Source organism: Nannospalax galili, unplaced genomic scaffold (genome assembly GCF_000622305.1).
Source record: "Nannospalax galili isolate Female #2095 unplaced genomic scaffold, S.galili_v1.0 scaffold231, whole genome shotgun sequence".
Lineage (NCBI taxonomy): Eukaryota > Metazoa > Chordata > Mammalia > Rodentia > Spalacidae > Nannospalax > Nannospalax galili.
Genome location: NW_008330120.1, coordinates 4,142,744 through 4,158,466, shown reverse-complemented (window position 1 = coordinate 4,158,466; position 15,723 = coordinate 4,142,744). Strand labels below are relative to the sequence as shown.

General features: G+C 48.4%; 1 protein-coding gene, 1 long non-coding RNA gene and 1 pseudogene across 3 annotated transcripts; 2 read left to right on the top strand and 1 right to left on the bottom strand.

Annotated features, from left to right (window-relative positions):
• Positions 1 to 830: 830 nt before the first annotated feature.
• Positions 831 to 2,958, bottom strand: LOC103741890 (annotated as a pseudogene). Its single transcript, XR_001872676.2, has 2 exons — positions 2,378 to 2,958; positions 831 to 2,299 (listed from the first exon to the last, which is right to left on the bottom strand). The product of XR_001872676.2 is annotated as a serine/threonine-protein kinase tousled-like 2 (transcript).
• A 3,219-nt stretch (positions 2,959 to 6,177) lies between these two features.
• Fam210b (family with sequence similarity 210 member B) lies at positions 6,178 to 15,402 on the top strand. The gene is made up of 3 exons (XM_008842819.2): positions 6,178 to 6,591; positions 11,339 to 11,511; positions 13,256 to 15,402. The coding sequence occupies exons 1-3, from the start codon at positions 6,178 to 6,180 to the stop codon at positions 13,470 to 13,472; spliced, it is 804 nt and encodes a 267-aa protein (XP_008841041.1). The 3' UTR covers positions 13,473 to 15,402.
• Positions 6,598 to 7,605, top strand: LOC115072005. The gene is made up of 2 exons (XR_003851069.1): positions 6,598 to 7,274; positions 7,366 to 7,605. It is a non-coding gene; the product is annotated as an uncharacterized LOC115072005 (long non-coding RNA).
• Positions 15,403 to 15,723: the final 321 nt, after the last annotated feature.

Here is a 15,723-nt window from a genome sequence, read left to right as displayed (position 1 = left end):
AGGAGCAAGCATTATACAAGGAAGCATGGAGTTAAAGGGGAAGAAGGAGCTGGGGGGGGGTAATAGAAGACAGGTACTATTAAGAGGGTAGTGGGGAAAACGGGTACCTTAACTGGGGAGGGAGGATGAAGGGTTAGACAGGGATGGAGAGAGAGGAGAGATAAATAATCTTAGGTGCTGTGAAAAACTGGAGGTAATGTATTAGTTCAAAAGTCTACTGAGAAATACATATACAAAATATACATGAGAACATGTGTGTTTCTTCAAGGCTATATAAGAAACACAGTGCCAGACAGAAGAAAACCTCCTTTGAGGTATTTGTTTGGGTAGTCCAAGAGACTTCCAAAATAATCCAGGCTATTTCCACAGCCCTTGATTATGTGCCAGATCTTGAAGCTAAGACCCTGTGGCAGTACAAAAAAAAGCAGGCCATATTTTGGACACTGGACTTGGAGCAATGAAGCTGGTACTGACCAGGAAGTCTCCTCCCTGAAGACTGGCTCTCATAGTATTAGAGGATATTATGCGGCTAAGGAGAAAGTCCGTCAAGGGTCCAGCCCCAGTATAAAGCCTAATAAGCACAACAATGACCAGCATAGCAAAATATCTCTATTGGTGCAGTAGTGGAACTTTTATCTTGGGGGTAATCGACAAGCTATCTTATTGGACTTAAAGCCCTCTCAATGGGAGAGAATTCATATATGGTACTGTAAACATAGCCAAATATACATAACTGGAGTGGTCATAGATCACTCAAGCTGCGGCCAGCCTGCTCGGGTTTCTTTTTTATTTTTTATTTTTTTTTTCACTTTCTGACCAAGTGTATTCTTTTCAAAAATAAAAAGGGGGAGAGGGAAGCTGCATGTTTTTTAAAAATTGAAATTATTTAGGGATAAAACACTAACTCTAGTGCCTTTAACGGGCAATAGCAACTTTTTTCCTCCGAAGTCAAACACCATCCCCAGCTGAGCCTTTGTGCTACAAGCTTTTCAGGAGATGTTACCTAAACTTTATTAAAAGAAAAGAATAAGTTTAAATATAGACACTGGACTAGCCCAGTCTGTATTTTCAAGTCCACATTCTTCATCTGAAGCTTTGCATCAGGGAACCCCCTGAGTCTGCATGTTTTCAAGTTCACAGTACATGGAACCAGTTTTTCTTTTTAATTTTTTCCTCACTCAGAGCAGCCATATACAGTGACCGTTGACGCCGGAACCTCGGGCGGGGCCTTTTCCTATGAGGCCTGGCCAGAGCTGCCCAAGGCTTCTTCTCAATGAGAATCGATGCTGTCATGCTCTATGGATGGGAAAAAAAGCAAGAAAATAAAAGCACCTGGTACAGGTTTCATGAGATCCATTTGGATTCACTATGTTCCAAACCCACTGCTGAATGCCATTTGTCCACTTTGTGTGTTGAACAGTTTGTGGCCTTGGAGTTGGTCTCAATTTGAAGAACTGTTATTGGATGCCCCAGAGGTTGATGCAATAGCAGCTCCGGCAGGGCTACTCGTGGAGACTGACTTTCGGATATGAGGCAGCAAGTAGGGGTCACAGGCCAGCTGCTGAACATCGATGCGGTCCTCCTTTCGATAGGCCAAGCATCGCCGGATAAATGCCTTTGCTTCAGGTGTTACTACTGGCTTTGGCGGGAACTGTACTTCAGTAGCTTTAAGAATAGTATTCTCTTGGAGAATATCTTGCTGGGACTGGTTATGGCCAAAAGGCTTCCTTCCATAAAAACACTGGTAGAAGATCACACCCACTGACCAGACGTCAACCTTATTTGAGATCTTTGGCGGTTCTTTCCCAACCACAAAACACTCTGGTGGTAAATACCAATAAGTACCAGCACCTTGTGACGTTAGCTCCATGCCATCCACTGAATTGTAGCTATCATCATCCATGATCTTGGAAAGGCCAAAATCTGTAATTTTTATCTCTCCACATGCTGTACCATTTACTAAAAGGATATTACCTGGTTTGAGGTCATAGTGTATGATAGGAGGTTTTATTTCATTTAAGTACTTTAAAGCATTTACAATCTGCATAATAATGGATCGGGCCTCTTTCTCCGACATTAATTTGTGCTGTTTCAGGTAGAAGTCCAGATCATTTCCTTCACAGTACTCTAATACTGTACAAAACGAGTCAGTGTCCAGTGAAAAGTAATCATATAGCTTAACTATTCTGGGATGATCCAGTTCTTTGTGAATCCGGTATTCCCTACATGCATGCTTGTGGTAATTCTCCTTTTTCTTGTCTCTCCAGTTTTTATTTAACTGGTGAATTTTCACAGCTCCCTACATGCATGCTTGTGGTTAATTCTCCTTTTTCTCGTCTCTCCAGTTTTTATTTAACTGGTGAATTTTCATAGCTACATATCTCTGCTCTGTTAAATCAAATGCCTTGTAAACTTCACTGAAACCACCTCTACCCAACAAATATCTGTCATTCAGCGTTGGATGATCTTTAAATTGTGAATTATCTTCATTATGTATCCTTTTTAATTCCCTGATATGTAGACATGACCTGAAAAGAAATCTTTAACTCTAGGGACCCTGTAATTTATAGTTGTTTCCAGGGGTATTCAGAAGACGTTTGTATTTGGGGGTGGAGGTGGTATTTTATTTTACATCAATAAAGAACATACGTTTCATTTTCAGCTCCATTGGTCTTGCTTTTCCGCTGTTTCTGCTCATTGGTTGCTGGAGGGGCCTGACCCATGGCAGGAGGCTTCCGCTTTGCTAACATTTTCCGCTGTCTTTCTATCTCTTCTCTCTGTGAATTTATCCTTTCCTGTTGCTTGATAAGGTTTTGGAAAGCATAACCATCTGTCCATTGTTCAGTAAAGGAGGCTCCATGCCGGACAGCGGTCCTGCATGCTCTTGTCTCTACATGCCATCTTCTCTTGTTTTGACTTTTCTATAAGGAGCTTCTTACTCATCGGGACACATCTGTTTAATCGTTCCTTGTATTTATTTCTCTAACATCTTTTGCTGTTCATCAATCTGCCGTCTCAAGTCACAAGGGGCTCTTAATAAATCATCTATTCTTCCTTCCTTCTTCTCTAAGTCGGAATTCTTACTGTTTTCTAGTGCAGATATCTTTTCTATTGTGAGGTCAGACTGGGTCTGTCTGTGCTGGATGGAGATCTGTTTTTGTGAGCTGCAAGAATGTTCTGTGTTGCCAGAACCCGTAGAAGAGGGACTGTTTTGTTGAGCCGAAACAAAAGTGAAGCAAAGGCCGGCTCCCCGTTGTGCTAACTGCTCTGTATCATATCTGAGAAATAGCCAGACATGGTGACATACAGGTTGTAAATAAAATAATAAATTTTAAAACATGAAAACATTATACAAAGCTGGGTGTGCTGACTCACACATATAATCCCAGTACTTAAGAGGCTACCTCAGTGGGGCTAGAGAGATGGCTCGACCTGGGTTCGATTCCCAGCACCCACATGGCAGCTAACAACTTCCTGTAACTCCAGTTCCAGGGGATCTGACAGCCTCTTCTGTCCTCCGCAGGCATTGCATGACATGGGTGCACTTACCTACATGCAGGCAATACACACATACACATAAAAAAACAAAAAATCCAAAAACCTCCTAGCCTGGCATGGTGGCTCACACCTTTAAAAATCCCAGTACTTGGGAGGCAGAGACAGGAGGATCTCTGGTCTATACATAGTGAGTTCCAGACCAGCTGGGGCTACAGGGAGACCCTGTCTCAAAAAAGACAAAAAAACCCAAAACAAAACAAAACCAACCAACCTCCTAATTCCTAATACCTACACCTTGTACTAACCCCTTAGGGAGAAACAAAGGTATAGAGGTCATAGTATACAGAATATTCCAGAAGTTTGCAATCTTCAGTCCACACAGTAGAGACAGTACCAAGTATAGTGGACTACAAATCAGCAGTCATCACTCACCAGTGAAAAGCAAGGAAGGACGCTTTATTTATAGCCGGGCTGTCCCTGGACTCCAGGTGAGTGCTCAGAGAACAGCATCGACTCACAGCTGTGGTTAGTTTTTATAGACAAGTGCAGTGGTCAGAGTTTAATTTCCAAAAACAATCACAATCCCCTACCCGAGCTAAAGCAAACAAGCATGTTCACAGAAGCAGGTGTAAGCAATTCAGCAGCTGCCCTTGTTCTTGATCAAGACATTCTATGGTATTTGCGGTTATTAGGCTCCCTGATACTGTGCATTGTTTTTGGTTTCAAAGGTTGCAAGGAAAATAACAACTATAAAATTCACCTTATGTTTAACTATTAAGTTATTCAGAAACAGGAGGTTACTTTAAAATGGCGTTCCCTTGGTTTAGTTAGGGACCCTCACCACTTCACCAAGGGGTAATTGGGATATGGAAGGACAATTGGGTGTTCACTTTAGAATTGTTTTTCTTGACATATGTGTCGAATATTAAAAACATTACAAAATAAAATAGTATAATGACTTAATATTTCTAAAACTGTTATGCCATCCAGGTGCTCAGAGCTCACATTGTTCTTCCACTGTTACGTGAGTGGGGTTGTGACTTCTGAAAAGCTTGGTATGAAGGGGCTAGAGGATGTAGCTCCAATTTCCCTGAAGCAGAGCAGGAAGCTAAGTGAATAAAGGAGACTCAGCCACAAGGGCATTGTGGGAACTAGGAGGTCCTCCAGATGAGATGCCATCGGCCCGCAGCTTCGACTCTGGAGGTTGGACAAGGCTCCTTTGGGACATTACAGCTAAGATGTCTGCTCTGGGCACTACATAAGGCCCTGTCGAAGGACCCTGTCAAAGAATTCTCCAACCGTCTCATGACAGGGACTATCAGTGCCCTCATTTTACAGGTGAAAAACTACAGCTCAGAGAAGTTGAGTTGCTGGTCCCAGATCACACAGCTGGATTGAGAGCTGCACTCTTAACCAAACTTGACAGGTTGTACATACCAAAACCGAAGCATCTATCCAGGACCACTTGGGGCCTCCTACAGACACTCTTTTTTGTTGTTTGTCATTGTAGTTGTTTTGAGACAGAGTCCAACTATGTAGCCCTGGCTGGGCTGGAACTCACTCTGTAAACCAGGCTGGCCTGGAACTCATAAAGATCCACTTGACTCCGTCTCCCAAGCTCTAGGACTAAAGGTATGTACCACCACCACATCGGCTTTTCCACAGATACTCTTACTTGCGGCAGGGGTTATAATTCCTACAAACTATAAAAAACAGAGTGCACAGAAGTCCAGTATGATTTCTGACTGTCCAAGAGGCCGGCTGGGTTAAAATGCAGCTGACTAACATAATATTATATCTGGAGACTCTTAGCTTTTTTAGTTTTATTCATTTGGTTTTATAACACAGGCTCTTGAAATGGCCTGGAACTCACCATCCTCTTGCCTGTTTCCCAAGTACTGGGGTTACAGGCATGAACACAATGCCTGACTTGAGGGAGTTTTGATTTGGGGTTTTGGCCCGGTGGGCGTCGGGGGGGTTGTTTGCTTGATCTTTGCTTTTAGAGACAGGAGCTCCCTGTAGCCCCAGCTGACCTAGCACTCCCTTTGTAGAACAGACTGGCCACGTTCTCACAGAGATCTACTTGCTTCTGCCTACTGGGGTGCTGGGATTAAAGGCACGTACCAACCCCCACACTCCCCCTCCCCCCGCTGGCTTGAGGACTTTTAAAACTGTTCCACAGAGGTATAATTTGCATACTTTTAAGAGTCTTCCATGTACAGTGCTGACCCCTCACTGCCCAAATGTCCCACTTCCCATCCCATCATATTAGTCTTGCGTACTGTCTTTGCTTCCCTTCAGAAGCTATGCAAATGGCGTTGCTGGGCACCAGGGTTTGTATACGTTTAACTTTCTGAGAAAGTGTCAAACTAGAAAGTGGTTGCTTTGAGTTGGCAATATACCAGGGTCGGTCACAGGACTTTTTCTAATGTGTCAATTTCCACATTTCCTTTCTTCTTTGAAGCTAACACGTAAACATGTTTTTCAGGTTTACCCATTTCTGTAGAGAGGAAAATCACGGGATGCAGAAGTCAGGGACAAAACTCCCGGCCCAACCCCGGAAAGACCTGAGCTCCAGGTAGTGTGAAGGACCCGCGCCCCAGCCCCGCCTACTCCGCCCAGGGGGCGGGGCCGAGGGCGCGCGCTGGTCTCTGGTTGGCCCCGCCTTCTCTGGGCCGGATGCGTCAGAGGAGGGCAGAGCTAGTGGGTGGAGAGCTCCGCTCTGAAGTCCCGCCCACTCGACACCCGGCTCAGCTCCGGAAACGGGGCCTGGGCGGGGTGGGGAGGCGGGACGGGGAGGCGGGGCCTGGGAGGGGCGGGCCGAGCGCGCGGCCCCGGTCCCTCCCACCCGCGCCGGCGTGCGGGAACCCCCGGGTCCTCTGCACCCGCCGGCGCTCGCCGCACACCGTGGCCGGGGTGCTGGCTCTGCTGGTTCCCGCCGGCAGAGCGTGCGCCCGCCTCCGGCCCCGGGCCACCTGGGTGCTGGGCACCGCCGCCCGGTGCGCTCCGCCGCCCTTGGCCTTGGCCTCGCTCCGCCCTGGGCCAGACGCCCGGCTTCTGCGCACGGCCCGCGGGGACAGCCGCGACCGCATGGTAGGTCTCCCGCTCCCCCGGGACCCTACCCAGGCCGGGGCCAGCCCCAAGGGCAGCCTGGTCTGCAGCCGCGCGTACCCGGTCACCCTCGGGGGTCCCAGAGCCCCCAAATTCCTCAAGTCTAGGAAGGGTATGCCCAGTTAGCAGCCGGAGAAACCGAGGCTCCCGGGGGTTCGGCGCGCTGCGGGGGGCAGGGCCGCCAGCCGAGCCCGGGACGTGGTGTAGCCGGAGACTCGCCGGGGCCTGAACTTGGTGTGAACTTCGCATCGGGCCTCTGAGTTGTCCTTTCGGAAGTTCCGCTCAGGCCGGGGACTTCGCGGGTTGCAGGTGCAGCTAGCAGCGCTCCAAGGCGCCTGCCCCACCCGTGTGTACCTGGAAGAGCAGGCTCCCAGCACGCAGTCAGTTCATTAAGTTGAAAAGTAGCTTCCATCCGGCCACACAGCTCAGATGGGCTCTGGAGAAAACCGTGCAGTGGATCCAGAGAAATCCGACAGGAGCCTGGATCTGCGGGGAGGCCTTCCAGCTCCCGACTCTAGGTGTGGACGTGTGCGCCGGTGGCTAGGCCCCGTGACCTCGGTCCCTGAGCCCCGAGCCTGCATGCTGGCCTTTCAAGAGTCTGGAGGACCACAGCATGAATCAATCGGGCAGGGCTGGGCACTGCCTGGACTTCCGGTGGGTTTTCAGTAAGTAGCCAGGGGAATTGGGCCCTGTCCTTGGGTGCCTCCCACACAAACCGAGGAACTCCTGACCTCTGCTCTTCTTCCTGGCACCCAGGGCAGTGGCTTCATCTCTAATCCTGAACACAGGCTGTGGGTGCTCAGAATTTACTGGGCTGCCTCCTCCAGAGAGCCTTCCCTGACCACCAGTGATGCCCCCACCCCCTAGGCCTTCATCAGCCCCAGCCGGGCCTACACTGTTGGTGTATTTACAGCCAGGACCAGTCTGGTCCAGGATTTCTGTCTCAGCTCATGTGCTCAGTAGCCTTGATTTTAAAAGTAGCCTTGGATCACGTTACTGTGTCTCAGTTTGCGCATCTGTAAAATGAAATGTTAACAAGCCATCTCCCAGAAGGTGTGTAGCTGGGTCTGCTGGTCAGATCAATACCAGCATTGCTAGCTAAAGGGCCCAGGAACTGCCCTTTGGGATCAGAGCCTAACAGGAGGTTAGAACAAAAGGAAGTGGGGGAAGGGCCTGACCTAGGCCTCAGTCCAGCATCTACCCCACCCTCTCCCCACCCCACCCTCTGCTTTCACTGGGAGGCCAGCTGGGGTCTCCCAGTGTACCAGGAATTTAATTAAGTGTCTGTTGGCCTACCATAGGGCTCTACTGTGTCAGGGAGGATGAGATACCCCACACAAGAAGCCTACCGTGTATTATTATTTTTATTTTATATGTATGAGTGTATTGCTTGCACACCTGTCATACAATGCGCTTGGAGGTCAGAAGAGGGCATCTGGAGTAACTGGCGGTTGTTAGCCGCCATGTGAGTGCTGGGATCCAAATCTAGATCCTCTGCAAGAGCAGCCAGTGTTCTTAACCGTTGAGCCATCTCTCCAGCCCCTTTTCGTAACATGATTCAGGGTCTTATAAACCAGGTGAGCAGAGACCATTTGTGACAAAGGGCAAAGGAGGGAACTTCAGGAGTTGACTTGCTGGCTGAGGCCTCTCCTCTCCTGGTTCCAGCCTCTCTTATCTAAATTTGCAGTGTGCCTCCCACCAGCACCACCTGGCTTCCTCTCCATGCCCCCACTTGATGTGTCATTCCCCCGTATTTAACTCTTCCATCATCCTCTGCACCCTAAATCCCAGGCTCCTTTGGTGTTTGTTGGTTTGGTTCAGTGCTCTGTTCCCTACACTTGGAGCACCCTGGCCCAGAGAAGATGCAAGGGATGTAGTGCTGGGTTTGGGTCCCAGCCCTGACAGTTGACCACTGTCATCCTTGGTAAGTTATTCCACCTCTCTGAGCTTTGAAGATCCTCCTCCGTCAAGTGGGATGCCAGGAGTGCCTTTCGCACAGGGAGGCTGAGGATTGTGTGAGCTGGTATTTCCATGGCACTCAGAATGCGGACCGGTACAAAGTGAACAACACCATAGAGTGTTTACCAAATGGTTGCAAACGAGTGTCACTGCACAGTGTGACCCACCTTCCTGCCCCCTCTCCAATACAGCCTCCTCTGGTAGTTGCTGTAGCTGTTTTGAGACACTCTTACGTACCCCAGGCTGGCCTCAAGCTCAGTGATCCTGAGCTTCACCTCCCAAGTGCTGGGATTACAGGCTTATCCCACCAAGTCTGGTTTGAGCTGCAGCCCCAGCCTGAGCATCTGAGGTCGATGGTACACACCGAACGCTGGACAGAGGGCAGGTCAGAGTGCATTGCGTTGCATGTGTTTACAGCAATGCACCCTGAAGAAGGTGGCTTTGACTATTCCATGGAGGTCACACTTGCATAAATCCCTTTGTTTTCTTCACTTTAATCTTCTCAAGGACTAGGAAGAAAAATGCATGGTCCTTCATGTACCACAAGAGTGACCATTCCTAACAGGAGACACTTTTCCAGAACTTCGTGCCACTCACAGAGGAAGGAGTGCTGCCACCAGCCTCCTTTCCTGGCCAGCACGGCCCCCTCCCTCCCCACTCTCCTGTTGCAGTGCCAGCCCAGCCTGAGGCTCTGGCTCTTCCAGATAAGAAAGCCCCTCCCTCTTCTGAGCTGCAGATGGGACAGCTGCCAGAGCTGATAGGCCAGTCTGCAGACCCTTCCAGTGCCAGCACCTCTGCTGTTGTATTGGTGACAGTTGACACTTGGCCCAGCCAAGCTCAGTTGTGGCCCGTTCTCCATCCCATCTCCATCCGCAGACTGGCCCTAGCTGTCTCTGCTGAGGTCTCCTTTGTGACACCCTCTAGTTTGGCAGGCTTTCTGGCCTGAGAAGACGGCCAGACTGCCAGCTATTTAATAAGCAGCAGCTTCTGTGGACTGGAAGAAACAAATCCTTGGACTAGACAGACATTTCCTGTACCATTTCAGGAGGGCCTGGTTCAAAGCCTTTCAGAGCTGCTGTTTGATTAGGGCTTAAATGCTGCAGTGGAGGGACTCTTGGAGATGACTTTTGCATTTCCACCTGACTCGTCAAGCATACACCACACACACATGTGTTAGGCTCTGCTCGTGAGCACCTTACAACCTAACCCAGCAGGAGGAAGGGCCTGCCAGGCCAGTGTCCCAGGTGAACAAGGTTTTGCTCATAGTCACCTAGGTGGGAGATTGACAACAAAGCCCAGTGCCCAGGCCTCTCCCCACACCTGCAGAATGAGAGCTGGGCACCTAGATACAGATACGAAGCACACTCCAGGTCCCCCCTGCTCAGTAGTGTTTAAAATACAGGAAAGGGTCCAGCTGCAGGATCAGTAACCAGAGGCCACTGCCAGGACCTGCACAGCCACCCTGAAGACTGCATACATTCTTCTGGTAAAAGCACTCTGTGGAAGTTTATTTTTGTCTAACCCAAGTATAGTTTGGCTCTTTGTTGTCTGTCCCCGCTTTGCAGATGCAGTAGCTGATCAGTGCAAGTTAAGGCAGCCACATGCTGGTCGGGAATGAGCCTTCCCTTTGGGTATTTCAGATCTCAGGTGTCACTCTTGATCCTGGAGGTAGATACCATGGCTTCTTGGTGCTCTCATCGACTTTTCCCATTCTTGGTAGTGCAGACAAGGAATTGTGTCTCAGCTGGCAGACTCAGGTAGCCCAGGCTCTTGTGTTACTTTTCTCATTGCTATGGCATAGTTCCTGTCAAGAGAAAGGAAGGAAGGAGGGAGGGAGGGAGGGAGGGAGGGAGGGAGGACGGAAGGACGGAAGGACGGAAGGATGGAAGGACGGAAGGACGGACTTGCTCACAGTGTAAAGGTGTGGTCCATAGTGGAGAAGGCATGGCAGCTGGAGGGTGAGGCAACGGGTCATTACATCTGCAGTCTGGAAGCAGAGAGAGATGAGTGCTGATGCTCAGCTCGCTTTGTTCTTTTCATTCAGCACAAGGAATGGTGCTGCCCACAGTCCAGGTGGGTGTTCCTCACCCTCACTGACCTACCCAGAGGGGTGTCTCCTAAGCAATTCCAAACAGCCGTCACAGCTGTGATCTTGACAGCTTTGGACTGATGAATTAATGACCTGTGCTGCTCCTCAGTGAAGCAGGATCAGTGACTGTCTCTTTCTCACCCTCAGAGGCTGTCAGGAGACATATCAGAGTCCCATTGAAAGTGCTCATGAAGTAGCAACTGTCCCCGACTATATGAACCCTAGTCCCTCTTACCGCTGGCACAGACGGCCACACACATTTATTATGACACTAGAGGTCAGAAGTCCAAAATCAGCCTCACTGGGCTAAAGTCAGGGTGACAACAGGGCCATTCTCTTCCAAAGGTGTCAGGGAGAATCCATTCCCTGCCTTTTGCAGCTTCTGAAGGCTTTCTGCACTCCTTGGTTTTCTTGTGTTTGCATTGGGTCACCCAGAAAATCCAAGTCAACATCCCATCTCAAGCTCCTTAGCCTGACCACATCTGCTGGTGACCTGCTCACAGGTGTTAAGAGATCATGACCTGGATGTCTTGGGGACCATCACTCTGCTGACCTGGACCTCGCTGCCTGGTGATTAAGTCGTAACTCACGACTGAGTGGGTAGGAAGGTGTGCATAGCACTGTGTGAGACCAAAAGCCGGTGATGAGCTCCAGCCTCATCTCCCTTTACTTGGTGCACAGGACCCCGGCAGACCCACCGAGACAGGCAGCCAAGCCGGCAGCATGGAGGACCAACAGCAGAGCAGATCCCAGCAGCTGAAGAAGGTTTTCCAAGAATATGGGGCTGTGGGCGTGTCACTGCACATTGGGATCTCACTGGTCTCCTTGGGGATATTTTACACGGTCGTTTCCAGGTGCGATTTTTTTTTTTTTTTTTTTTTTTTTTTTGTCTTTTTGTGTTTTTGAAGCAGGGTCTCCCCGTAGCCCCAGCTGTCCTGGAACTCACTATGTAGACCAGGCTGGCCTTGAAATCACAGAGATCCACCTGCCTCTGCCTTCCAAGTGTTTGGACTATAGGCGTGCGCCACCATACCCTGCCAGGCGTGATTTTTTTTTAAAGTTTATGTGTATTGAGTGTTTTGCTTGCATGGTAAGTGTACCAGGTATGTGTAGTGCCCTCAGAGGCCAGAAGAGGGTGTCAGATGTCCTAAAACGAAGAGTTCGGGATGGTTGTTAGCTATCATGTGGGTTCTGGGAACTGAACCCTGATGCTCGGCAAGAGCAGCCAGTGCTCTTAACCAGTGAGTTCTCTCTCCAGCCCTCCAGGTTTGATTGTTGACAGTGTTCAGTGTTTCTAGTTGAATATTGTACCTCCCCTGTAAGGGAGCACTTGGGAGGCTGAGGCAGGAGGGTTGCTGCAAGTTTCAAACCAACAGGCTATATAGTGAGTTCTGGGCCAGCCTGGGCTTCAGGATGAGACCTGTTAGAGGAGGAAGGAGGGAAGATAGATGACAATTAAGGAAGGACAGAACAAACAGCCAGGGATGTATCTCAGCTGGCAGAGTGCTTGCCTAGCATGCCAAAGCCCAGAGTTTGATCCCCAGCAGGGCATAACCTGGGCATGGTGATACATGCCTATAATTCCAGCACTCTGGACATGGAGGCAGGAGGATCAGAAGTTCAAAGTCATCTTTGGTTACTTAGAGAGTTTGGGGCCAGCCAGGGCTACATGAGGCTCTGTCTCAAAAAACAAAAATTCTATGTGAATGAGAATGCTTTCATTTTAATTAATTTATTTATTTTGGACTTTTTTTGAGACAGGGTCTCCTTGTAGCCCCAGCTGTCCTGTAACTCACTATGTAGACCAGGCTGGCCTCGAACTCACAAAGTGCTGGGATTAAAGGCGTGCACCACCATGCCCGACAATATTTTATTTTTTTTTTATTCTATGTGTATGCATGTATTGCCTGCATGTAGGTAAGTGTACCCGTGTTGTGCAATGTCCGCAGAGGACAGAAGAGGCTGTCGGATCCCCTGGGACTGGAGTTATGGACAGTTGTTAGCTGCCATGTGGGTGCTGGGATTCGAACCCGGGTCTACTGCAAGAACAACCAGTGTTCTTAACCACTGAGCCATCTCTCCAGCCCTTTGTATGACATTTAAAAAATACAGTTAATCTGGGCCAGTGAAATGGCTCAGTAAAAAGTATTTACTGTGCAAGCTGACAACCTGGGTTTGCTCCCCAGAACCCACAGTGGAAGGAGAAAATCAGCTCCTGAAAGTTATCCTCTGACCTCCCCATGCATACCATGGCGTGTGCACACTCAAACACACAATAATAGATAAAAATTTAAGAATAAAAAGTAGAGGGCTGGAGAGATTGGCTCAGCGGCTAAGAACGCTGACCTTTCTTACAGACGACCTGGGTTTGAATCCCAGCACCCACATGGCACCTAACAATTGTCTGTAACTCCAGTTCCAGGGGATCCAACAGCCTCTTCTGTCCTTCACAGGCATTGCACGCACAGGTGCACTTACCTACATGCAGACAATATACTGGTACACCTAAAATAAAAATAAAATTTAAAAAATAATAAAAAGTACTGTTAATCTTGTGGACAATTGATTTCTTTATCACTTTGCCTCTTTCTCCCCCAGTGGCATAGACATGTCTGCAGTCCTGCTTAAACTTGGCTTTACAGAGTCACTGGTCCAGTCTAAAATGGCAGCAGGCACCAGCACCTTCGTGATGGCCTACGCAATCCACAAGCTCTTTGCGCCCGTCAGGATCAGCATCACTCTGGTGTCAGTGCCCTTCCTCGTCAGATACTTCCGCAGAGTGGGGCTTCTTAAACCTCCAGCCTCGAAGCCTTGAACACTTCTTCTGTGGCCCCTGAAAGCCAGTTTATTCTAAGTTGCACAATTTGGAATGGTTTTAGGGCTGTAGGGTGGGGCAGGGAGCTAATTGCTATATTCCAGTGGATTAATTTTACCTTTGCCAGGAAAAATCCGGTGTTTTAAATTTTATATGATTTTTAGTGCTGTTCTTCATAGAGTCATATACATAACCCAAAATGCCAGCAAAGCATCCAAATGAATAAACAGCTGACCTGGTGGCACAGGTCTGTAACCCCAGCTGTCCCAAGGCTGAAGCAGGAGGAGCTCAAGTTCAAAGCCTGCCTGAGTTTGAGTTTAAAGTCAGCTTAGGCAATTTAGTAAGACCATTTCAAAAAGTAAATCAAGGGCTAGGGATATAGTTTGGCAGTAGAGGATTTGCCTAGTATGAGACCCTAAATTCAATCCCCAGTAACACACACACACGAGTTAGCTTTAAAATGTTCCTTCTTAATCAGTGGGGCAGATGGGGTTCCTATCTGTAAAAGCCCTTGAGGGGGGAATCTTTGCTCAAGTTCTGAAAGAAGCAATGATTAATTTGCTGGCTTTTAAAACTCACCCTCTTTTTTTGGCAGCAGCCTGCAGTTTAATATGACAGTCTGCAAACAACTCGGGCATTAGTGAAGCAGCATTTAACACTGGTGTCCACGCGCCACACTACACTGCTGCTAACACTTGCTTTGGGGGAAGAAAACCAAGTACTTCTAGTATATCCTTCACTGATTCCAGAACACCTTCAAATCCGGATGTGACAGGGCTGTCTGAAATTTCATTAGTTCAGGTCAGTACTCAAACACGGCATCACTTGCCTTCGGGTGTCTGTATTGGGGCAGTTGGATGCTGTGCATACAGAGAAAGCTAACAACAGCTTTGACAATCTGCCCAACCGTCCCAAACTTCAGGCATTCCAGAGCTGATGCAGGGTTACAGTGTCACTGGGCATCTATTTTTAATTGAATTAAATCATTTGCACAAAACATTTGTACCTGTTCCTTAAAACAGGAAAATAACACTTGTTCTAACTGGAAGACAACCGTGAAATACCACGAGCTGGGGAGGTGGCAGAAGGGCAGGTGTTATGGTCTACAAGGATGAGGCTTCCTCCTCCAGGTAGCCCGGAGCAGTTAGAGCATCACTCGACATGCCTTTGGGCCGACGCTGGTACAGGGCGCCTGCTCCACCTTGGGGAGCCGGTTTTGGCTCTGCTCAGCTGCAAAATGAAAGGACTTGCCAAGTGAATGCATTTTACTACGATCTGCCAGCTTTGGTCTCGGCCACATTTACCTGTCAGTCATCCATAGTCAACATTCAAAAGAATTGAGATATAGTTTCCACTTACAAGATATTTAAAGTGGAATTGCGTTTTTATTTTTTCCTTTTAAAGCAGCCCACTGCCAAAAGCTTTTACTCATATAAAATCAGAATGCCTTTCTGGAAACTAATTCCAAGGACATCGTGTGTAGCTGAGCTAGATGCCCTATGCCAGTGCTGGGCAATTCCTCACATAGACTGGACATAGCTTCCCTATCTTACCAAGTGTTTTAACCTCCATGTTAGCTCTGGGCTCTGGTCCATCTATCTCTCCCATTCAGGTCCCTCATACCTATGCAAAGAAAAATATTGAAAGGACAAAGCAATAAAATGAATGGTTCCAATAGCCATATCCCAACTCTCCAAGCCCCAACCCTACCCCACACCCGTGGCCAGTAGCCAGAACTGAGGACGAGGTCAAAGGACCAGGGAACTTAAGCACTATGAATTCACCAGCAAGATGCAGATTTGTCTAGTTTTTGGTGGAACTAGGGCAGTGAAACTGCTATTTTAAAAATGTAAGTATTGTTCACCTATAGTTTTTTAGTGACAAAGTGAGCAGCTTAGATTCTATGGAACAAATAAACATCTTTGTACCATCTGCGTCTCCCTCTCCTGGTAAACCATCACTGCACTGGGTCATGAACACTACCGTGTAACGGGTGGGGACATGTCTGCTACTGAGCAGCTGCTTTTCCTGTGTGGTTCCAGCTGGATTCTGCACTGAGCTCAGATCCCTGCAATGGCGTAGGAGTTACTGTGGTTTGGGGGAACCATACACGGGACACTGCTACTTTGGGAAAGTCCAGTTGGTTTAGCACAGAACTGGACACCAAAAGCTCACTTGGCCCAAGGGGCTGAGCTCTGCAGTTCCAGTCAGCTGTGTTTACCAGTGAGGCAACAGTCACTTGGACACCCAA

Bases quoted from the DNA above. Each gene is read 5' to 3' on its own strand.
- Fam210b (XM_008842819.2), top strand. From the start codon at position 6,178: ATGCGTCAGAGGAGGGCAGAGCTAGTGGGTGGAGAGCTCCGCTCTGAA. The intron at 6,592-11,338 runs GTAGGTCTCCCG...CTTGGTGCACAG, and splicing joins GGGACAGCCGCGACCGCATG to GACCCCGGCAGACCCACCGA. The intron at 11,512-13,255 runs GTGCGATTTTTT...TTTCTCCCCCAG, and splicing joins TTTTACACGGTCGTTTCCAG to TGGCATAGACATGTCTGCAG.